The sequence below is a fragment of the Leptonychotes weddellii genome, chromosome 15 (assembly GCF_054177405.1).
Source record: "Leptonychotes weddellii isolate Sample4059 chromosome 15, ASM5417740v2, whole genome shotgun sequence".
NCBI lineage: Eukaryota > Metazoa > Chordata > Mammalia > Carnivora > Phocidae > Leptonychotes > Leptonychotes weddellii.
The window spans coordinates 11310964-11336065 of record NC_138383.1 but is presented as its reverse complement, the minus strand read 5'-3'; the positions used below and the strand labels follow the sequence as shown (position 1 = coordinate 11336065).

Below are 25102 nucleotides of genomic sequence, written 5' to 3'. Positions count from 1 at the left end.
AAAACAAATATCATATGATTTCACTCATATGTAGAATTTAAGAAACAGAGCAGATGAACATAGGGGAAGGATAAAAAAAAGAAAGGGAGGCAAACCATAAACTCTTAACGACAGAGAACAAACGGTTGTTAGAGGGGAGGTGGCTGGGGGATGGGCTAAATTGGTGATGGAGATTAGGAGAGCACTTGTTATGATGAGCACTGGGTGTTGTGTGTAAGTGATGAATCACTAAATTCTACTCCTAAAACCAGTATTACACTGTATGTTAACTAACTAGAATTTAAATAAAAACTTAAAAAAAAAAGATCTGTTGATATACAATGCCAACTTAATTAAACTTTCTGAATAAGAATTTCCAATACCCTTTTACAGGTTAAGAGTCCTATAGGAAATAACTAACAATAAATAATCTAACAACATAAAGATATGTATTTGTTTTATAAGCTTGGGTAAATATGAAAAAGTCATACTTTTAAAGACATCTGTGTATGGTATGTGGAAGCAACAAAAGTTAGATGAACTAAAATTCCAGAATGAGAACTGTCTTGAAATAAACTGATACCAATTGCCATTAAAAAAAGAATTATTTTAGCCATTGAAATTGTATCTCATTGTAGTTTAAAAAATAATAATAGACTTTATTTTTTTTAGAGCAGTTTTAGGTTAGAAAAACTTAGCAGAAAGTATAGGGAATTCCTAAATTACCTCCCTTCCCACCCAGTTTCCCCTGTTATTACCATATTGCATCAGTATGGTACAGTAGTTAGAATTGATGAACCAGTTCTGATAGATTATTATTAACTAAAGTCCATGATTTACTTTAATATCTATTCTTTGGGTTATATATATAGTTCTGTGGGTTTTGACAAATATATAATGTCACATATCCACCGTTATAGTATCATACAGAATAGTATGCCCTAAAAATCTCCTCTTCTCCATCTCTTCTTCTCTCCCTCCCTCCCCTGAACCTCTGGTACCACTGATCTTTTTACTATCTCTTTAATTTTACCTTTTCCAGAATGTCAGATAGTTGTCCTTTCAAATGAGATCAGCACATTCAGGGTGGTATGGCCATAGATCAGATGAGGTGGCCTTTCAGAAGGACTTCTTCTAATTAGCAATGTGCATTAAAGTTTCCTCCATGTCTTTTTCTGCCTTGACGTCGTGGTTCTAATTTGCATTTTCTGATGGCTAATGATCTTTTCATATGCTTATGGCCCATTTATATATTTTTTTATGTGAAGTATTTGTTTAATGCTATTACATTTTTTAAAAGATTTATTTATTTTAGAGAGAGAAAGCCCAGGGGGAAGGGGCAGAGGGAGAGGGAGAGAGAGTCCTAAGCAGACTCCCCACTGAGCACGGAGCTGGACATGGGGCTCCATCTCACAACCCTGAGATCACGACCTGAGCCATAACCAGGAGTTGGATACTCAACTGACTGAGCCACTCAGCCGCTCCTCATGCTATTACATTTGAAAAGAAATAAGGTTTTTTGCCATTTTATTATTATGTTGTAAGAGCTCTTTTTATATTCTGGACACAATTATATTTTATATTCTAGATACTTTTTACATTCTGGATACAAAGTATGTTGTTCTATTCTGCATACAAATGGAAACTTTGTTATTTGATATATACATAATTAGGACATCTTCTTAATATTGCTAGGATGAATTCCTCTATCACTATAAAATATCCCTCTATCTTGTATCATAGTCCTTTTCTTGGTTTGTGTGGCATATCTTTTCGTACCCTTTAATTTTCAACCTATTTATGTCTTTATATTTAAAACAGATCAGTGGTAGACAGCATATAATGGGGTCATTCTTTAAAAATGTAGTCTAACAGTCTCTGTGTCATTTATTAGAGTGGTTAGTTCATTTAAATGTAATTATTGATATGGCCAGTTGGCTTTCAGTGTACTTTCTTGTTACTTGTTTCCACTGGGACCTTCTTTTTTCCCACTCCTTTGTTGTCCTATTTTCAGTTATTAATTTAAAAAATTATTTCATTTAAATTTTTCTCTTGAGTTCTTAGCTATATATGCTTTGATATTTTTCTTTATTGGTTGTTCTAGGGCTAAAACTGTGCATCCTGCCCCTGTCAGAGTCTATGTAGTGTCAGGACTGAACCACCTCACACTGGACCTTTCCCACACTCTTCTTCCCACGTCGCAAATCTAATAATTTAAAAATAGTATAATTCAGTTTAAGCCTGCCCCCATTCTCTGTGCTATTGTTGACATGGTTCTACATACATTAAGTACATTAAGCCCCACCTTCCAGTGTTGTTAATTTTGCATTAAATAGTTGTCTTTTGAGGAGATTAGGAGAAGAGAAAACCCCTCTTTTGTATTTACCCACTTATTTACTCTTTCAGGGACTCTTCTTTCTTTCGCATCTGAGTTTGTATCTGGTATAATTTCCTTTCATCCTGAGGAACATCTTTTATTATTTCTTGTAGTGCAGTTCTACTGGTGACAACTTCTGTCAGTTTTTCTTTTATCTGAAAAAAAAATTTTTTTTTCTTTCCCTTTCCGCACTTCTAAGATATTATTCTTTTGTCCTCTGGCCTCTATTGTTTCTCATGGGGAGCAAGCAGTCATTCTTATTATTGTTCCCCTGTAGATAATGTCTTTTTTCTTCTGGCTGTTTTTAAAATTTTCTCTTTATCTTTGGTTTTCAGCAGTGTGACTGTAATACGCCTAGATGTTGTTTTCTTTGTATTTATCACATCTCAGAGTTGACTGAGCATCTTGGATCTCTAAGTTAGTATTTATTTTTTCTCAAACTTGGGAAGTTCTTTGCCACTATTTCTTTAAATATTTTTTCTCCCTTTTCTCACTCACCTCTTTAGGTATATTAGACTCTTCGATTTTGTTCCACAGCTGCCTAAAGTTTTGTTCACTTTTCATTAATTCTTTAATCTTTTTTTTTTCCTCTCAAGTCATTGGGTTAGATCATTTCTATTGATGTGTCATCGAATTTACAGACACTTTCTTCTGCCATCTCAAATGTATTGCTAAGCTTATCTAGAGATTTTTTTCCCTTTCAGTTGTTATAATTTTCTTTTCTGGAATTTCTACTTGTTTCTTTTTACAATTCCATTACGCTGCTGAGATTCCTTATCTGTTCTCTCATTAAAATGAATTTTTATTTTTTTTAATACATTTTCCTTTAGTTCTCTGCAGTATTTCTATTAACTGCTTTAAAGTCTTACGTGCCAAGTAGGTTCATCTTGGGCCTTATTAACTCCTTTTACTTTTTTGTTCTTGCCTATAGACATTTTTTTCCCGTGTTTATTAATTTCTGTGTAAAGGACATTGTCATTGTGGATGATACATTTTAGAGACCTCTAGATTCTGTGGTTTTCTGCCATAGAATCGTGATTTTTATTGTTATTGTTATTGTTCTTATGGGCTGTTCAGTTATTTGGTAAGTTACCTCTAACCTGTGTAAACTTGGCTTTACATTCTATTAAGGAAAATATGTGGAAAGCCAAAGATATTTCCCAAACTCCTCCAACATGGTGGGATCTAATCTACAAGCTCTGTCTCTTCTGAAGATCTTACAAAGGCTTGCTTTTATTGTGTAGGTTTAGGATAAGCCTAAAATGTGGCCTTTGTGGTGTTTCAGCTAGATGCCCAGGTATTCCCAAGTTGTTAGGAAGATGTCTTCAGTTTGCTGGGCTGGGCCTTCAATATCTCACAGCACTGTATAATCTGTGCTTTCTCTTGTATTTTCTACCTTATAGCAGCCAGGCTTTGTTATTTACCCAGTGCATGCACCTGGTGCATCAGATGCACACACATCCCAGCCCATTCTCAAGGATTGGCAGGGGCTCCTGCTGGCAGTTCCCATTTCCCTAGTGCCCTTTCCTTAGGATTCCAGCTTCTTCAACTGTCTTGAACTCTGACCTTTGCCTTCCCAGTTCAGTAGAGCTTTGGGGCTCTATGTGGACTGTGGTTGTGCCCATGCAGAGAGCCAGAATGATAGTGGGACTCAGCTTAGGAGGATGACAATATCACACTGCCTGTTTCCTAATACCTGGGAATGGTCACCTCCTATATTTCATCCCATTTTGTGCTTGTTAACAATGGGAGGTGAGTTTGGTACTAGTTACTCCATTATAACCTGAAGTAGACCTCCATGGTTCTTCAGTTTGAAATTGATAGTGTATATACTGAGCCCAGTTAAAGAAAACTTAAATGTTGTTTGGAATCAGACTTACTGGAGGCGGGGGGTGGGGGGGGTTTTGTCAAACAAATTAGAAGTGCTATAGTTAGTCTTAATTTCAGTCTTTGTGTTAAATTAAGCAAGGCTGTTTACTGTCTTTCCATATGCATATGGTATATGTATATGGATGCACATAGATTTATGCATATCTATATATCTGTATCTTGTGTCCTGTATTGCCTTTATATACTATACTAATAAGATTGTTTCTATATTCTCATCCTGATAATTTATCATGAATCATGCCCCCAAGTATGGCAGAAATATAGAACTATTTTGTGGTGTCAAGGTAAGAGTTTCTAGAAAAGAGATACTCTTTTATTATCATTATTTTAGGATGGCAGTAGAGAAACTTTCTTTTTAATACTACCCTTATGATAACTTGGTGTTCTCTCTCTTAGCCAAGTTATCAAATGTTACATTGGCAATATTGGGACAAACCACCCCCCTCCTAATAAGATGGAATGAAAAAGGACACAACATCACATTAGTGTTAATCTTGCTAAAATCTAATAAAAATAAGTCTGGTCATCAGGAAACATTAGACAAATCCAAATTGAGGGACATTTAATGATTGGCTGTACTCTTCTAAAATGTCAAGGTCAAGAAACACAAAGAAAGGCTGTCCTAGGAGATACAGTTGATATGATACCTAAGGCTAATGCGTGATCTTGAATTGGATCTTGGACTGGGAAAAAAATACTTGCTAATGGCATTATTGTGATAATTGATAAAGCTTGACTATAGACTGTGCATTAAGTAATATTATTGTGGGGACGCCTGGGTGGCTCAGTCGGTTAAGCGGCTGCCTTCGGCCCAGGTCATGATCCCAGGGTCCTGGGATCGAGTCCCGCATCGGGCTCCTTGCTCAGCAGGGAGCCTGCTTCTCCCTCTCTCTCCCTCTGTTTGTGCTCTCTCTGTCAAATAAATAAAATCTTTAAAAAAAAAAAAAAAGTAATATTATTGTGTTCTGTTACATTTTCTGATTTTGATAATGGCTGTGGTTATAGGAGATAGCATCTTTGTTTTAAGGAAATATACACTGAATTTTTTAGGGACAGAGGAGCATGACGTCTCTAGCTTTCTCACAAAGGGTTCAGAAAATAATTTTATTTATGTCTATAAATAGATACAGGCGTAAGAAATGATAAAGCACATCAGGCAAAATATAAACAGTTTGCGAATCTGGGTAAAGGGTATATGGGAGCTCCTTGTACTATTATTGCAACTTTTCTTTAAGTTTAATATTATACCAAAGTAAAAATTATAGCAGAAAAATCAAATTTAGATATATCTGTATGGTTGCAAGAACAGAGATCCATCAAGTTTCCCTGAAATAAAAAGGAATGTAGGAAACCTTTGAATTTAAGTACTCCTACTGTCATGGACACTATTAGGGCCTGAGTTTGCTTACTTCAAATTTCAGACGCTGTATGGTGTCTGGTCTTTGTTATGTTGGTGTATGTGCTTTGCTCTCTTCTGTATAATGGATTCATCTGCTTTCTTTTGATTGCTGCCCCTCTAGGACTTGTTTGTTCCTCAAAGTCACTAACTTGCTGTCCTAGTTCAGATTCTTGAGAGAGAGCATCGGAATGATTATTCTCTAACTAATGGATTGGTTAAGCATGTGTCAGGTGTTTATTCCTTATCTGGTCAACCAAGATGGAAGTGGAACAGATGGGAGGAGGTGGGTTGGGTTATGGCAACATAGATCCATGGCATTTAGGGCTGGCCCTCAGAAGCCGAGGGTATGACAAATTCTCTCGAAAGTGTTAGGGAAAGATACGGCAATGAACTGTGTCTCCCATGTCTGCCCAGCCTGCTTACATTGCTTTTTTGAGTTTGATTATTTTTTAATAGACTCCTAAAATGCTTCTGTTGAGGATCTTCACATGGACTTAGACCACCCAGCCCCCTTTCTGCTAAAATGAGGAAGAAGTAACAAAGGGAGTTAGAGGCAAAAGAATGGAAACATTCACAATTTTTTCCTTGTGTGTAGTAAATGGATGACTGCTTTCCTCTCCACCACTCAGTGTTTAAAAAATCATGAGATTGTGTTAACTTTGTGAAAGTTTTAAATTTCATTTTACTATGTTGATTTGATAATGCCTGTTTATCTTAAGTTCAGATTCATTACTTTTTTGAAACAGCAATTGAAAAATATAAAGTGTATTTCAGAAATTTTCAAGAGAGTATTTTGACAGTACATTTGTAATATTTTATTTTATTTTTTATTTTTTTTAAAGATTTTATTCATTTATTCATGAAAGACAGAGAGAGAGAGAGGCAGAGGCAGAGGGAGAAGCAGGCTCCCCGCAGAGCAGGGAGCCCGATGCGGGACTCGATCCCAGGATCCTGGGATCATGACCTGAGCTGAAGGCAGACGCTTAACCGACTGAGCCACCCAGGCGTCCCTGTAATATTTTAAAAGAAAATTTTCCTGAAGGTTGTAGACTAATTTTTTTGAGTACCTACTTTGTGCCAAGCATTGTCCTGAGTATAGTTACTTAAGTGATATCATTGAAAATAAGCTTCACAGCTCGTTGAGGTAAGGGTAATTAATCTTAACTAGCAGGAGAGGAAATAAAATCTCAAAATGGTGACATGCCCAAAGTCACAACAGTTAATGTAGTGGGATTAGAATTCGAAATAGAAATGAGGTCTGTCAGACTCCAATGTATATACTCTTTCAAAGGGTAAGGAATCAGGTGGTCAAACACTTTCACATTTGAGATAATCAATTTCATGTTGTTCATTTTAAAACCTGTCACTATTATTCTTTTAATTCTGAGATGTGCCCATTATTATCAATAAGGATTGGTTACATTTTGGCTGGCTTCGCTCAGAGCACTGGTACAGTAGGTGTTGGTTTGATAAGGATAGGAGTTGTTAATGAATGCTCGAAAGGAGATTAAGTTACTTCCTTGAAGTAGTCAGGGTCTATGATTCCAGGAGACAGAACTGGAAAATCTGTTAAGAGAAATGTGTGATTATCAGTAATATGCCATAATTGTGGACATCCACTCTCAAATTGTCATATTTAAGTATGTAGGTAAATAAGAGTAGTTTTAATAAGCATGTAGATACGAGAAAAGAAAAAAGTAAAAAGGTTGCATAGAGGCTCAGAAATAGTAAACAAAGGCTAAACTACTATTGGATTTATAGCAAAATATAAATTTAAGAGGACTTCTTTTGAGGGTGGAGTGGGGTGGGGATAACTGCTGAATCTGTATTTAGTAGTCTCTGTTTTGCCTGTCCAGTGAAATTTATTTGAAAGTTAGCTTGGAGGTAATCAAAGAATGTAACCAAAGTTTTGGTAAGATGATGTGATTGCTAGACCAGTGGCCATAAGAAAAAAGTGGAAAATGATACTGTCACATCGGCAATTATTTTAATTTGTGTGCTTTTGCCAAAGGGAAAAGTATGTTAATAACACCTTTAAAATGTTTTTCTTGAAGTTGGACATAAAAACAAAAATGCTGGAAGCTAAATGTCATGAGGAGAAGCTTAAACTGCAGCAGAAACATGATGCCGACGTTCAGAAGGTAGGGTATCTGCCGGAATATTCTAGGTCTTGTAACCCTCATCCCACCATCCACTTATTTACGTACTTATAACAGTCTGTGCTTTAAATGGAATTTGCTAAATTAATAATTTGGCCAAAGTTGATCTTTAAACTTCATCTTCTAAACAAATGTGTCTATGTAAATATCCTTATGGTTTCAATTGCCTTTTAGTTCTTCCTCTGTTGTTTGAAGGCTGGCCTTCTTATAGTCCGTAATCTGCATTCTATCATTACCTTTCGTAAAAGCTGAAGAGATCAGCTGTAAACACTAGCATTTCTTTTAGTCTGATAGTCTGATGTTCTTTTGGGTTTCTGGAAATTAAAATTTTCTTTTTAATTGGAAAAAGAACTTTTGGATTTAGTTCTGTTTGGTATAGACTGCGTGCATTGTGATGGTAGCATGGAATATAGGCTTCTTTGTTCACTAGCTCATTGGATTTATGCCTTTTAATGTTTCAGTTTGCTTTTTTAAAGAAAACTTATTTTTCTTCTTAATGGGCACAGCACCAATAATTAATTTATTGTTATCCCACATGGAATTTGAATGATTAGTGTATTTTAGTATTGATTTAAAAAACTGAGTGGTATTTTTATATATTTTAATACATGAAGGTTAATCCAAATAGAAACTTGGCATTTTCTGTTTCACAGCAAAGCCTCCCAAAACTGAGTGACAGAGATGGTGGCAGGGACTTGAGGCCACACATCACATACCCAAGCTCTCTTAAAAGCTGAAAATATATTAATATTTATTCAGGTGCATATTTGGCTCATTTTCTTTAAAAGCAAAAGAAGGAAACCACTGATTGAAAATTAGAAAGAGAAAAAATATTGAATCCTTTTCCTTTTTCTTTCTTCTTTCCTGTTCACATTTAAAGGCCAGTATAACTTTCTGCTCTTACTAGAATTTTACCTTAGCTTAAATTGGTTAGATAAAAACAGCTCTCTATCACAAATATGTTAGAGATTTAGTAATATAATTTTAATATATCTATCCAAATGAAATAGAATCTATTGATGTATAAGATAAGTAAGTATAAAAATATATTTGGAAAAATCACGGTAATAGAGTTTGAAATAGGCTTCTCGGTATGTCCATTACAAAAATCTATTCTAAGAAAAACATTTAATAATAAAATTCTTTCCAGGAATTTCTCTTTTAAAATAAATTCTGCATGAAAAAAGAAAGCAATGCAACTAGTTTGAAACGCCAGGTAAAATATAAATAAAATCCTTGATCTTATGCCAGATTTGGAAAGTATATTCATCAGTTTGTTGCTTAGAAGGCATTTTCTAAGTGTCAGGAATTGGGAAGGAACAAAATTAGAGTGTTTTACCTTTTTGCATACATTCTTTTCCTTTTTTGCTTCTTTATGAACATTGGGATCAAACTGGCTCCTTTTCTTATTTACCAATCATTCTTAGAGGTGGAACTAAAACCATGAAAGGTAAAGTAAAATGCTGGTAATAAAAGCACTAAGAAAAAGTTGGTTAGACGGTGGTGAATAATGCCCCCTGCCATTTTTTTTTTTTTTAAGCTGAATTTGGGTGTATAGGAAATATACTCCAACCATAAGAAAAGTGGATATTCATACTCCTGCCTCTGTTTGGTTTTCTTTTTTCCCCTTTGTTAGCACATTTTTGGTCCTACTTGCTAGCTACTACATTTTGGTTATTTCTCCAGGTTTTCTTTTTCTCTTCTTTTCTTTTTTTTTGTGCATGTGTGTACAGATGTATTTAGGAGTATAAAATCATGATTAAATCTTATAAAACAATTCATTTAAAACTTCTGGCACAATACAATTAACGATGTAAAATATTCATGCAATTTTTGACTTATTTTGAACTGATTTTTTTGATTCATAATAGCAGAACTAGATATAAAAGAAACCTAATACAGCTCATCTTCCCATGTGTCTGGGGATTCTTGTTATTGTGCATGAAAAAGAAAGGACACCAGAGGGAGGGAGGATCCAGGGACCACTCATCTGAAGTTGTTCTGTCCCTGTGCAGTGGGGGGTGGATCGTGTTGCACCAACATGCCGATTTTCTGATGGCTTCTCTCTGCTACTTTATGACCCTTTAATCTCTGAATTGTATTTTAGAGAATCACCTAATTTATTATTTATATTCTCAAAACTTAATATATGAAAATTGGAAGCTGATAACATATTTCTTTCAGTAATCAATTATTCTAGTATATTTGATATTTTCTCAGTGCACTAAAATACAATTTTTACATCTTTTTTTGGGAAACCATTTATGGGATTAGCTGAGAGATTTGCAAAAAATATTGTGCTTATTTAAAAAAGTTATGTGTTCTATGTATAAAAAATAGTTTACTAAAACATTTTAAATTCATTTGCAGATTTTAGGAAGAAAGAATAATGAAATAGAAGAATTGAAAACTTTATACAAAAAGAAACAAAATGAGATGGAGGAGACTATTAGAAAACTTGAAAAAAAAGGTGATGTTGTATGGTTACATTAATTTTTTAAAAACATTTCCATTTTATTTTAGTGGCTGTATCAAGTAAAATTTTATTTTTGACCTTTTAACATGACATGGGGATGTTTATGTGGGCTTTCATACAACTGAGAAAAAACTCTGTGTGTGTATGAAGTGTATGGTGTGATACGTGTGTATGGTGTGTGTGTGGGTATGGGGTATGTGGTATGCGTGTGTGGGGGGCATGGGGTGTGTGTATGGGGTATGTGGTGTGTGTGTGTGTGTGTATGGTGTGTATGTGTAGGTGGTGTGTGGGGGGGGTATGTGGTGTGTGTGTACATATGTGTACGTATAGGGTGTGTGGTGTGTGTATATTTGGGTGTGTATGGTGTGTATGTGTGTATGTGTGTGTATGGTGTGTGTGGTTGGTGTATGTGTGTGTATGGTGTGTGTATGGGGTGTGGTGTGTGGGGGGGGGTATGTCGGGGGGGATGTGGTGTGTATGTGTGTATGTGTGTGTAGGTATGTGTATGTATGGGTGATGGTGGCGGCAGTGATGGTTGGTTTGGTTAAGGAGTCTGTCACTGTTCCTCCCTCTTCCTAATTTTCTCTCCTTATTGGACTGGAGCTGCCCTGGGTGGGTTATAGATTAGAGCTTACTGGCTTTCACAGGGAAGTCTAGGGAAATTACTCCTCGTGGTCTAATAAAATTCATTGCATTAAGTATTTACTTTAAGCCTTGTGGTATATGCTGGTATCGTGACTGACAGAACAAACATTTAAAAAGTATTCCCCATTCCCACTTCCATTACGAAGGAAAATAAAGCATGTAATCAAGTGTAAAAATTGACTATGACTGTAGGTTAAACACTGAAATGCAACAGGTAGGCAGAGAGAGTGAGTGTTGATGAAAATATGTTTTGGAGAAAGGAACTTTAAAAGTTTTGTAAGATTTGATTAGTTCGAGAGAAGAGTTACAGGTACAGGGATAGGAATGCTCTGTCGTCAGGTGTAGGAAGGATGCTGCAGAACCGCTGGGCTGGAGGGGATGGTCCCGTGCATTAGGAGAAGGATTGCAAAGGACTAGACACAGGACTTGTCCTGACTTAAGTATGACCTTGAATTTCAGGCTTAGAAGTTTCAAGTTTATCCTGTTGATGCTGGAGAGTCAGAGAAGATTTTTGAGAGGTGAGCTTTAGGACCTCATGTTTTAGGAGAAGTAGCCTGATAACGGTGGGTGTGCCAAACAAAGTGAGGCTGGTTTCTAGTCTGTTATAATAGAGGCAGCAGGAGAGAGAGAGAGAGTGAGGAAGAGTGAGAGAAAGTGAGAGAGAGCAAGAGTGCATTCCACTTAGAAACATGGGCTCTAATCCTAGCCCTGGTGTTCAATGTCTGCTATATGACATCAGGAAGTTTCTGGGCTATGGCTTACTCATTATAAAATGGTGAGGTTGGAATAAATAATATATAAAGTCCCTTCCAACTCAAGGATGTTGTGCTTCCATGCTTTGGTAACTTTGCATGTGAGATGATAAGGACCCAGAATACCTGAATGATGGCAGGGGCGAGGAGGCTAGTGAGAGTGGAAGGGAAGAAGATATTTTGGAGGATTTGGTGAATGGTAAGATATAAGCGATGGGAGAGCTTTCTGTTTAGGGTTTCCATATGGAACTTACTGGCTCTCTCCCAAACCGCCAAGCCTGAATGTATCTGAGAGAACGGTAATGCCCTTGAAATTTAGGGTGGCAATTACGTATATAAGTTAACTAATGAAATAGATATTTTTAGGTTTATTTCCAGCCTTAAATGTTGGTGAAAGTAATTAGAAATTTGTTCAGGTTCTTTTGCCAAATATCAGTGGCTACAAAAATATTTAAAATTTTTTTCTAGGTTTTCGTTTCTTACCCTGATTCAAACCAGGCAATTTAAACATGCCTAAGGTTTAAAAATAGTATTTCCTAAGGCTTTTTGAATTGCAAACAGATCTTACTTTTAATTTTGGGATTGTGAAGTAAAATGTTGTAGATATTAAAAACTAATATTCGGTTAACTTGAATTCTTCGCCTTTTCCCCTCCTGTGTTGGTTGCATAGTTGAGATACATGAGTGAAAGAAGTTTCTATGTAAATGTTTATGAAAATTTTGCAATCTTAAAGAAAGTGAAGAACATATTCAGTAAGCTAGGAAAAATAGTACATTCAAGCAAACGTACAACTGAATTTATTTTACCCTCCAGAATTTATTTTACATGATATATTAAACAAATTTTCACTTAAATCAGCGACAGTTCTTTAAAAAAAGAAGATAGAAATTTAAATGATTTATAAGGCAAATGTTTTATATATTTACAGTCTATTTTGTTTCAGTAACATAAACCTTGGCAATGATTTTAACGTATCTAGGAGTAATGATATATTGGAATGATGAGTTCCTCCATCTGTGTATCCAGGACACATCTTTTTGAGTCCTTGCCTGTGTGGCAGTGTTTGTTATGCCCTGTAGATAAAAAGTTGAAATATCTTTCTCCTCAGGAGATAGGCAAGTAAGCCATTATAACATATAAAGTAATAAGTGATTTATTGGAGAAATAGATGAGGTTCCCTGGGAATGAGGAGGAGTTGCTTTCTGCCCCTCCAAGGGGAGAAATCTGGTTGGTGAATGGGTCATAAAGAAGGTGATACTCGAATTGAGACCAAGGATAAGTAGCGGTTTTTCAACAAGGGAGGGACGGGCATTCCACATAATAAATGATCAGTTAGGCCGTGAATAGATGAAAGAATATGGCCTCAGGAAGCTGCAGATAGGTTTGTGTGTTTACAGTACAAGGTTAAAAATATGGAAGTGGTGAGAGATACGGCCAGGAAGCAGTCAGATCATGATGAGTTGTTTTCCGTATTAGAGATTTTTGGCTTTTACCTTTTAGGTGAGGGAAGCTGCAGAAAGATTTCAAGTCTGGGAGTAACAGGGCTGGATTTTCACTGTAGAAAGGCCTCTCAGAGCAGTGGAGGGCCCACTGGAAGGGAATGATACGAAGGCCAGCACACTGTTAAAATTGTCTAGAGAGTGAGTAATAATGGATTCAACCAGAAATGGAGAAAGGAAGGAATAAGAGATACTTTAGACAATTGAGAAGACTTGCAGAAAAATGGAACTATCTGTTAACTGGTGAACCATATTTTTTGTCATCAGACTCTTATGAGGTAGCTAGGATTGGCTTAACTATGTTTTCATCATTTTTGACAGTTCAGGCCCTTATTCGTGACTGTCAAGTTATCAGAGAGACCAAAGAAAACCAGATTACAGAGCTAAAAAAGATATGTGAACAGAGTACAGAATCTCTGAATAATGATTGGGAAAAAAAGGTAAGCGTCATAAAATTATGATGGAAAATACAAAGGTTTATGCTTCAGAATAAAATATTTTATTATAAAAATAATGGATGCTCACAGAATATACAGAAAAGTATGAAAAAAATAAAATAAAATTGAAGACCAACTGTCTAGATATTGTTCATGTTTTGGTATATTTTCTTCTAGAAGTCTAATGGTTTATAAAGTAGTTTTCACTTAGAAAACTTTTGACTAATTCTTGAATTTCATGTTCTAAATTTTTTGTCATAGTCTATAGTTTTTAAGAAAAATTAGCAGGGAAAAGGTAGTAGGATAAGTTTTGGAGATTTTACCTTATTTTATTTTATTTTTATTATTATTTTTTAAAGATTTTATTTATTTATTTGAATGAGAGAGAGAGAGAGAGAGCACATGAGAGGGGGGAGGGTCAGAGGGAGAAGCAGACTCCCCGCTGAGCAGGGAGCCCGATGCGGGACTCGATCCCGGGACTCCAGGATCATGACCTGAGCCGAAGGCAGTCGCTTAACCAACTGAGCCACCCAGGCGCCCCGATTTTACCTTATTTTAATTTTGGATTTAGGCCATTGGATCATTTCTTTTCTGAAATTTCAGATAACACAATAATTATAGTATAAACTTGTTTTTGATGTAAACAAAATCAGTAGTGGATGGGTTATTCTTGGAGGATCATTTAATTTAATTAAGAAAAATATTTTCATATGAATTAGCAGTGCCAAGAGCAATGTAATAAAAATATTTCTTATGAACAAATCTCACATAGTTGTATAGTACTTCACTTAAGCCCTTAAGCCATTATTTCAAATTACAATATGTGTTTAAAATAAAGTATGTCACTTCTTTTGAGGTATTCTGTCGTAAAGATATTGTTAACTCATATTCTCTCAATTATAGTCTGGGTTCAGCATATTTTACTGAAAGTTATAAATGTCTTTCCAAGCAGACACTGTGGGTCTGTAATATGTCCTGGTGACGGCAGCTTTAGGACGAGTCTGGGAAGTGCACTGCAGATATATCAGGATGTGGAGAATTAGCTCTTTTCTGGTTTTATTTTGTCAATTTATGTGTTTTTTTCCCTCTTTCTCACATTTTGGTTTTATCTTTTCTATAAATTTGGCATATTTTTGTGTTTGTTGCAGGTACATTGCATACATAGCCGGTCCCCTTCCTCCCTTTGTCGGATTCCCTAGTTCCTTATTTTTCAGTTTAAATTGCCAGGTCTTCTTGGAAGAGAAAAGTTTTCTGCCTTCTCCTATGTACGAGGGTACATTTTATTCCTTCAGTTGGGTGAACAAATCTTTCTTACAGCTGCACAGTAATTAGTGGATATGAATGCACTGCAAATGTGATTGAAGTTCTTTTTTGTGAAGTACAATTGCATGTAAATCTGAGGTGAAAACCTGGTGCAAGCAAGATAGGTACCAAAAATTAATAAGCAGATGATAATTTTTTGATACTAAATTACTTTGTAATGTATGCAGTCATTCATTAGAAAGTTATTAAGCATCTATATGGACAGGTGGTGTGAGTGTGCACGTGTGTGCATGTATGTGCATGCACGTGGGTATGTATGGTGTGTGTGTGCCTGCCTATGTGTACATGTACTCCATAGTGTCCCTCATAGAAATCTCCATCCAACATCTCTCACTCCAAGTCCGCTATCCAACTACCTACTTAAGGTCTCTCCTTGATCTAAATCCCATTGTTCTCGCCAAACCCCATCTTCTTCCTTTGTTGCTAAACCAGTCTCCTCCTAGGGGTTTTCCCTTATTCCCTGTTCCCTGTGGCATTGCTGTCTGCCCAGCTGCTTAGGCTTTTCTTTTTGCCTCATCTCTCATATCCAATCACTTGCCAAGTTCTACTTGTTTTGTTCACTCTGCTTGTTTTGTTATTCACCACTGTCCCCTCCCTAGTTCCAGAGACCATCGCCCCTTCCTAGGTTTGCTGTAACTCTGCCCCTCTTTAGTCCACGCCCCACAATACACCACACCGATGGTCTTTCTAACACACATCTGGTTTCCCTCACCACCATGTTTAAAGCACTCCAGTGCCTTCCCAGTAGGAAATTGACAGGGCTCTTCATGACTGATAACTCTGGATCTCACAAGCCTCACCTTCTGTCACAACCCTACACTTCTTGTACTTTTGGACTGGCTTCACAGAACTTTCCCAGTTATTTGACTCTACCATGCTATTTCTAATCTGTGGGCCTTTAAAAACATTGAGTATGATTCACACACCATAAAGTTCATCCTTTTATTTATTTATTTATTTATTTGTTTTTATTTATTTGACAGAGAGAGATAGCAAAAGAGGGAACACAAGCAGGGGGAGTGGGCGAGGGAGAAGCAGGCTCTCCACCAAGCAGGGAGCCCATTGCGGGGCTCAATCCCAGGATCCTGGGATCATGACCTGAGCCGAAGGCAGACGCTTAACGACTGAGCCACCCAGGCGCCCCAAAGCTCATCCTTTTAAAGTGTGTGTACAGTTCAGGGGCGCCTGGGTGGCTCAGTCGTTAAGCGTCTGCCTTCGGCTCAGGTCATGATCCCGGGGTCCCGGGATCGAGTTCCGCATCAGGCTCCCTGCTCGGCAGGAGGCCTGCTTCTCCCTCTCCCATTCCCCCTGCTTGTGTTCCTGCTCTCGCTATCTCTCTCTGTCAAATAAATAAAATCTTTAAAAAAAAAAAAGAAAAAAAAAAGTGCGTGTACAGTTCAGTGGTTTTCATTATATTTACAAAATTGTGTGACCATCGTCACTATCTAATTTCTAGGACATTTCTGTCATCCCAGAGAGAAACCCATGGGCAGTCACTTCCTGTTTCCCTTTCCTCCAGCCTCTTACAACCACTAATCCACTTTCTGTCTCTAGAGTTTTGCCTGTAGAATCACACAACTACGTGGCATTTTGTGACTGACTTCTCTCACTTACCATGTTTTTAAGTTTCATCATGTTGTGGCATAAATCAGGAGTTCAGTCAGCATTAAAGCTGAATAAGCCATTGAATGGACATGCCACATTTTGTTTATCCATTCATCAGTTGATGGGCATTTGAATTGATTCCATTATTTGGATATCATGACAATGCTGCTGTGAAAATTTGTGTATGAGTTTTTGTGTGGCCATATGTTTTCTTTTCTCTTGGCTATTGTATGGGGAAAAACACTGTCTATGTTTTCCTTCACTCATACACTCGTAATACTTCTGACTCCAGATATGTGGGTTTTCTGCACATCAAGCAATTTTCTTGGATGCCAACTGGATGTCCTATAACTCAACTAAATCTGACACTATTTGCCTAGAGTTAGTTAGTGTCAGATCCTACAAGGTAAGGGCTAAATCCCACCAGACTGCCCCCACTTCAGATGTCAATCAAAAGTCCCAGGTTGTTACCTGTACTTCTTACCAAGCCGCTATAAATAGGAATAACGTGAAACCCTTCTTGGGCTCTGTGATTTGCTGGAATAGCTCACAGAACTTAGGGAAACATTACTTGCCCTTACTGTTTTATTATAAAGGGTGTAATAGTAGATGCTGATAAATAACCAGACGAAAAAATACACCGGGCTAGGTATGTGGGAAGGGGCACAGAGTTTCCTCACTCTCTCCTGGCACATCACCCCCTGAGTACCTCCATGTGTTCACCAACCCAGAATCTCTCCAAGCCCCAAACTTTTGGGTAGGCCTTATTACACAGGTAGGAGCAATGGTAAACTTAATCTTTAGCCACTCTCCCCTTCCTAGAGGATGGGGAAATGGGGCTGAAAGTTATAAGCTTCTAATCGTGTGGCTTGACCATCTAGGTCACCAGCCCCCATCCTGAAGCTATCCAAGAGCCCATCCAAAGTTGTCTCATTAGAACAACACACACTCCTATCACCCAGGAAATTCTAAGGGATTTAGGAGCTCTAGGCCCGGAACCAGGGTCAAAGACCAAATATTAGAACAAAAGATGCTTGTAGTGCTCTTATCACTTAGGACATTACAGGGATTTTAGCTCTGTTCCAGGAACAATTTTTTCTGTTATTTCACAGGTGTACCCTTAGGAGTGAAATCTCTGGGTTATATGGTGATTCTGTGTTTAACATTTCAAGGAACTGCCTGTTTTCCAGAGTGGCTGCACCACTCACCTGTGGGCTTTTCCAGTGCTTCTCCATCTATTTAGACAGATTCCTGGTTTCTCTGCGTCCCTTCCTGCATGAGACAACTACATGGTCAAATGTCCAGGCGTAAGACCCATATGTAGGATGCTGGGAAGGTCTTCTGCATCCCCCGTACCCATTGCCAAACCCTGGCTAAAAAAATGGGTAGATCTCCTCATTATCAGGGCCCTGGTGGCATCCCGATGGCTTAATAAATCTCAGCAAGGTCTCTACTTCAGAGCATGACAAATAATACCTGCTGCTAAAACAGCCTATCCCTCAGGGGAATGTTTGCCCTTTAAAGCCTCCCAGACCAAGTGACCTGGACCGCAATTCATTGCTACGTCTGGGAAAACTCTCAGTGATGTGTTGTGCCCGGTACGTGGTAGATACTAATAAAATTTCCGGGTGAATACTTGAGTATTAGTCATCTCCGGTCAGATTATTAGACTACATATACCTGCTTGATCCTCAGACGTGTCTGCCAAATTAGAGCATACGTGTTTCTGCCAGGATCATGTTTACCCTTGCAGTCTTAACTCTGAGTTCCCTGGATGAGATAATTCGGGCTGACTTACAGACATTCCTCCAGCTTCAACAGGCACAGTCCCCTTGTAAATCAATTGTGGGATGCACCCAAGAAACCACAATGCACTAATGGACTACTAGATGGAGTAGATTTGCAGCATTCGGTAGGCATATGTCCTAGGACCTCTGGGAGACCACAAACATAAAGAAACCACTACAACATGAGTAAAACCACAAAATTCTAAGTGACCTTTCGATCACTTTGTCAGAGTTACTACATAGGTCAGTCGACAGCACTGAAATTCAGATGCTGTGGGCTTGGCCACATTCATGGGCCAATTAAGTGACTGACTTCTGAATATCAGATGTAACACCAATTTGAAACAGACTTTGGCAAAAATATAAACCCAACATATCAGGGATTTTGGGTACCACTCAAAAATAGCCCAAACTGCATATGTGAAATTTGTGAAACCCAAGGGTCTTCTTTTGTGTAGCTAATACTGGGCCATCCCCACTTTTGCTGTTCAGCTAGAAATGAGAAAAGTTCTTGGGGCCCTTGCCAATAATGAGCACAACTACTGCCCGCATTCTGCCTCGAGTTCCCACCATGTCTCAGGGTTTTCCCTGTTAGTTCAGTACCTTCCTAGTCAAATCAGAATCTCTATGCATGTGTTGTATCCTTGTCTCTCCTATTCATGAATAGGAAATCAAATCTTATAAACCCTTCTGGACTTTTTCCCTCCCCACCAACTGAGTGAGCCTGGGGTTAGGTGTGGGGATAGGAGTTAGATTCAGAATTTCACTCCCGTTAAGATAAGTGAAGGAATGTCCCCAGGCTGGGAGCAGATTTTTAATTCCCTTTGGAAGCTATCCACTGAACCATGTTTTCCTTACCTTAGTTAAATAGATATTTTGGTGCTTCATACATTTAAACAGTGGATACATAATCTTAAAAAGACCAGTATACAGGAGGACATGTAGTATACATTTCTACTTAGCAAACTCTTTCCCTATTTGATTTATAAATGCCATCTTTAAATCTACTTTTGTATAGATTATGGAATGGGTAAAAATAGTTACTTGTCAGGGGTTAGGGTGAAGGGGAAAGCATTTTTAACACTACTCTTGTGCAAAATTTTGTGCAAACGAGATGAAAATCCCGACAGTGAGATAATATTCCTAGTCAATAACAATATTCTAAATACTTCTGTTTCCTGATTTCAGGCAAATACTAGTGTTGTTCAGCCGAGGCATTGTGTTATCTGTCTGATTTATTTACTGTTTCTACCTGAGGTGGATAATTCCGTTTAATATTTGTTTATTCATTAAAATTTTCAGCTCAGGGAAGTCAAGAAAAATTGTTTCTTTTTTTTTTTTTTTTTTAAGATTTGTTTATTTTAGAGAGAGAGAGTGGGGTTAGGGGCAGTGGGAGAGGGAGAGAGTGAATCTCAAGCAGACTTCCTGCTGAGCATGGAGCCCGATGCAGGTCTCTGTCTCACGAACCCGAGATCATGACCTGAGCCGAAATCAAGAGCTGGATGTTCAACCGACTAAGCCACCCAGGCACCCTGAAAAAAATAGTTTCTTAACAATTTTTTATATACTCTTTTTATATAAATCTTATAACAATCTTTTATATAATCTCTTTACTTGGAATGTTTATTTATGAGTTTTATATCTTTTATTGTTCAGGTCACCAAATAAATAAATAGAGAAATATAGGAAAACATTTTTTTCTGAATTGCAAAGTAGCCTCTTCTATAATAATAGTGAAAGAGTCACTTCTTGAATTCACTGTGTAGCTCCACAATGCCGTCGCAGAAATGGAAAAGGAAAAGTTTGATCTTCAAAAGCGGCACACAGAAAATATTCAAGAGTTGCTCGAGGACACAAACGTGCGTCTGAATAAAATGGAAGGTGAATACATGGCCCAGACACAGTCCACGGTGAGTCTTTTTTTTCCTTTTCTTGCCGTTTCTAGTAACTATCCTATTAATCTCCATGACTCCATGCTTCCTCAATGTGTGCAGTGCATAAATAAATGTGTTATAGAATTTTAAAAAAACATTTTACCTTCTGACTTGATACAGAATTATATGCAACAATGGACAGTCTCTTGAAGTCTACTGTGGGATTTCACTCTGGATTGTTCAGTGCCACTGTTTCTCTTCTTAACCCCCAGAAGCCTTTACAAATCTTTTTTCTTGTTGTTGTTGTTGTTGTTGTTTTTACTGACTTTCAGTCTAGAGACCCTCCCTCCTTTCCTTCCTTCCTTCCTTCCTCCTGTTTCATTTCAACTTGATTGAGGGACAGACGCAGATATCACATGGGTAGGCCCCAAAAGTTCCCTTCCTGAGAGGATACAGAAGGAGGTCACCAGAGTACACAGCAGAGAGACCAGTCACTTTCTCTAAGGAAAGATGAAGCATTCCCCTCAAGAGCCACCTCAGGGAACACCTGGTTGCGGAGGATAGGTCTGAGAGAGTGAGCATCTTCAGCCTTTGAGAAGGTTAGCTGACTTCCTAAAATACATAAGGCTGAAACAGGTAGGCTCATGGGTACATGGACAGGGCTCCTCACATCTGAGGCAAGTACACCTCATCAATCTTGTTCCTATATACGATCTGACCTTATAGAATGGTAGAACCTTGTGTCCTAGGCATGAACACAGTTCTTATTTTCCACTGACAGTCCACTCAGGCCAACCTGGCTGGGCCGTGGACTTCCTTGAATTTAAAGCTGTGGAATTTGAACAAGAGTCGGTTTCTCTGGCTTGTCTTGGAGACCCCTAGACCAGTTCTACAGCCTATCTCGCAGAGTTAAAGAAATGGGAAGCAGGATCCACAGTGACTTGGAACTTGGGCTTTAGGGTTTTGGGTTCAAATCCTGGCTTACTAACTTGAGTGCCATGTGAGTTCTTCACATGTTAATTTTCCTCATCTGTTAGATAGGATAACAGTAGTACAGTGTAATAGATGTTGTTGGAAATTTTTCTTAAAGATTTTATTTATTTATTTAAGAGAGAGAGAGAGAGGGCATGAGAGACAGAGAGAGAGTGCGGGGGGGAGGGGCAGAGGTAGAGGGAGAAGCAGGGAGCTGATGCGGGGCTCCATCCCGGGACCTCAGGATCACAACCTGAGCTGAAGGCAGATGCTTAACCAACTGAGCCACCCATGCGTCCTTGTTGGAGATTTTTAATAAATTAATATACATAAATTAAGTTACATAGTAAGTGCTCAATAGATAATTTTTAAATATTATCTTTGAAAATGTAACATACAAGAATGATAATCAAGAGAGACATAAATGAGAAAATGATCAATTCAAGAAGTTAATCAACATTTGCTTAAAGATGGCCGGTTGAAGATTGTGTTGGCCTCCATCCCCTCCCACAAAAATGATAGTAAAGGGATAAAGAAGAAGGTGTAAACCCAGAAGGACAAAGAGCATAATGGAAGTAATAAAATTTTGGGAGTTGGAAAGGCAATGGGTGAATTGAAACTGACCAGTTCAAGGAAGCGGAACCCTAAATCAGCATTGAAGAAATCTACAAGCAAACTGGATGACACCAGGGGTTCTCCTAGAGGCTCAGGACTCGTCAGCACCAGTCACCTCTGGGAGAGGAGGTGCAGGTGGTGCTTCAACACATTGGATTCCTAGGAAGTTTGTTTAGGAAGCAGCTAGATGTTGACTTTGGGTGCTGGACACAAGTGGGTTTATCATACTATTCCTTTTACTTTTGTATGTGTTTGAAATGTCCCATAATAAAACTTTTTTAATGATAAAATTAACAACCAAAAACAACCAGATCTTTCTATCCCCTCTCCCACCTCCTTTATGAAGCCTGGGATCTTAGCAGAAGACTTGAGGTTATTTTCGGAAGATATTTCATACCACAGCAGTTCTTAGAGTATGGTGAGCACGTCCTGGGGAGTCCTTGAGACTCTTTAGAATCCTTTGAATGGCCAGATTGAAACTCTTTCCACAACACCCCCCGCCCCCCCCAATAAAGGAAAAACATAAAAAACTCGGGTCATTTAAAACGGGAAAATGTTAAGCTTCCCTCAGATTTTCTCAACTCAATATTTGACCAGAAGATAATAGAACAACACTAAAAGAAAAATATTAGAAGAAGTATGGCCTAAAATGGTTTTTAAGTATAGAAGATATGAGCAGTTTTGAACATCAGCAAATATCTTTGACTTTTATAAATGTTAAATGTCACTCTGATGTCCCTCGGTGTGGATTTTTGGGCATTATTTGAGCCCTTTAAATCTGTGTTCACACTGGGTGTTTCATGTAACTAATGAATCATTGAACACTACATCAGAAGCTAACGATGTACTATACAGTGGCTAACTGAACATAATTAAAAAAAAATCTGTGTTCAGAGAAATTTATTTCCATTGTTCCTCCAAAAAGATCTGTTGTTCCTACCTCTTAGGTTTTATTTTATGCTTTCTACCTCCTTGCATGTCCTTCCTATTCTCTACTCCTGGGATGGTTTTCTGTTCTGATCTTACTCTCACCAGTTAATTCTTTAGTAGGTTTCCTTCTGCTTATTGTGTCTATTACACCTTTTATTTGGCTACTATATTTTTTCATATCCAGTATTTTCATTTGCTGCTGGCCTCCTCCTCCTCCTCTTGTTTTCTTCTTTTTTCAAGCAGAGCAAATGTATTTGCAAATCACATATGTGGTTAAGGGATTGACATCCAGAATATGTAAGGAGCTCCTACAACTCAACAACAACAGTTTCCAGGGCCTTCTACCCTGAGGGTCACCCCCTCCTCCCTATTTAAAGCACAGTAAATCCAAGAGACATATGTAGTCTATTATAAAAACATGCCAGGCATTATACTGGGTACTGGAGCCATAGTGGTGACCAAAAAGTCCTTCTCCACAATGCTCACATTTTTGTGCAGGTGACAGCCAATAAAGAAGTATAACTGTCCAGTGGTGATAAGTGTTCTGATGAAAAAGAATTCAGTTTAAGACCTGCCTTGTAAATGGAGGTGACCTTGTCCTCAAGGGGGTATCCATTGGTTGTTGGGATAAAAGAAATTTTAGATATTATAGTGGTTTGTGACATTCCAGTGGGCACAGTTTATATACAGCAAGTCTGGGGTATTAAAATTTCAGGGTAAGGAACAACTAAAAGAAAAAATAACTAAAAAGCCTCCTTAATTAAGGGAGCAATAATTAAAAGAAAAAAAAGGTTGAGCTACTCTGGTGTGAGGGGATAGAGTGGAGGAGGTTGCTACCACAGGTAAGGCAGTCACGGAAAGTCTTTCTGAAGGTGGGGCATTTACAAAGGGACCCAAGGAAGTATCGGAGGAATCCATGTGATAATATGGGAACAGCATTTCAGGCAGAAGGAACAGCCAGTGCAAAGATCCTAACACTGGGATGTGTTGGGCAAGTTCAGAGAACAGCAAGGGGGCAATGTAAACTAAGCACTGGAAGCAGAAGGGGGCGTGGTAGGAAAAGAAGTTAGGGCACAAATCCGAGAAAGCTGTGTAGACCATTGTAATTGATTCTTTTTTTTTTAAACAGCTTTATTGAGGTATAATTTATATATTACAAAATTATTTTAAAGTGTACAATTCAGTGAATTTTTAGTATATTTGTATTGAATTTTTTAATGGGTTGAGCACATGGAATTGATGCCATCTGACTAATATTTTAAACATGTCTCTCTGGCCCTAGGCAGAGAAAAAAGTGTGAGGGGCCAAGAATGGGAGCAGGGAGACCAATTAGGAAGCTATTATTGTAGTTTAGGTAAGAGAGGGGCTGGCTTGGACATAGGTATCAGCCAGCAAATGAGGATGCTGTTAAGTGCAATGCAGAAGGCTAGGGGTGGATCAGGTTTATTGGGGTAAAAGAAAAAATTCAAGAATTTATTTTCGGGATAATAAATATAATGATGTATCCAACATCCATGAACAAACATGAAATTTATATCTGAAATACATTTTTGCCATCTCAACATCCTAAATTTTTACAAACATGAATTAAACATAATAATTTTAAAGTTGAAACTTGATTGCCTAAAATGTTGACTTACAGAGTTATATTTTATTAATTAAATAATATAAGAGCAAGATCTTTCACAGTGGAATTTTTAATTTTTATACATTTGGGATGTAAAGAAAAGTGATGCTTTGGAGCCAAGTGGTCATTGTCAAAGTAACTTCATTCTATTTTTAATGAAATTTGAAGTTAAAAATTAGCATTCAGACCTTGTCATTAGGTAACAGTAAATATAGAGAAAAATGGACAGAGTCTGTTAGCAGGATTGAATTTAAGAATCATCAAAACTAGACAGATCTTGCTGAGCAGCTCCTGATTTAATAATTAAATAAGGTAGAGTTCAAGGCATGGCTTAAGATGAAAGATGGGACTGTCACTGAGAATTAGTTTCTTGGTTTTGTTGTTCTTTCAGGTTTTTTCTTTCTTTTTTTTTTTTGTTGAGTCTTGTTTTGTTTCATTGCCATTTGTTGTAAGCAGATACTTGTATAGATTATTAGACTTAACGTCTTTTGGTATTGGCAAGGATTTTCTTGTGTGAAATTCATAATTAAAACATGTAAACAGTGAGTTTTTAAAACAATATGTTAGAACTTATAAATATGAAAATTATAGCCAAATTATTAGATGCTTGGGGAGGTGACAGCTGTAAAATATAGGGCTCTATTCATATCAGTGTTTAGACACACTGAAAGCCTGTGGATGGCTTTATTGCAATTTTAGACTCTGTTAGTGGAATTCTTTTTTTTTTTTTTTGTTTGCTATAATTTTTTTTTTATT

At 37.6% G+C, this 25102-nt stretch overlaps 1 protein-coding gene across 2 annotated transcripts in view; it reads left to right on the top strand.

The window, feature by feature from the left end:
• LOC102734228 (centrosomal protein of 112 kDa) overlaps positions 1 to 25102 on the top strand; it is a 115655-nt gene that overhangs the window by 68305 nt on the left and 22248 nt on the right. For both annotated transcript variants that reach the window (XM_081804650.1, XM_081804649.1), the window contains 4 exons: positions 7700 to 7786; positions 10175 to 10274; positions 13498 to 13616; positions 20095 to 20238. In XM_081804650.1, coding sequence (XP_081660776.1) covers positions 7700 to 7786; positions 10175 to 10274; positions 13498 to 13616; positions 20095 to 20238 — 450 coding nt within the window. The remainder of the gene's footprint in view (positions 1 to 7699; positions 7787 to 10174; positions 10275 to 13497; positions 13617 to 20094; positions 20239 to 25102) is intronic.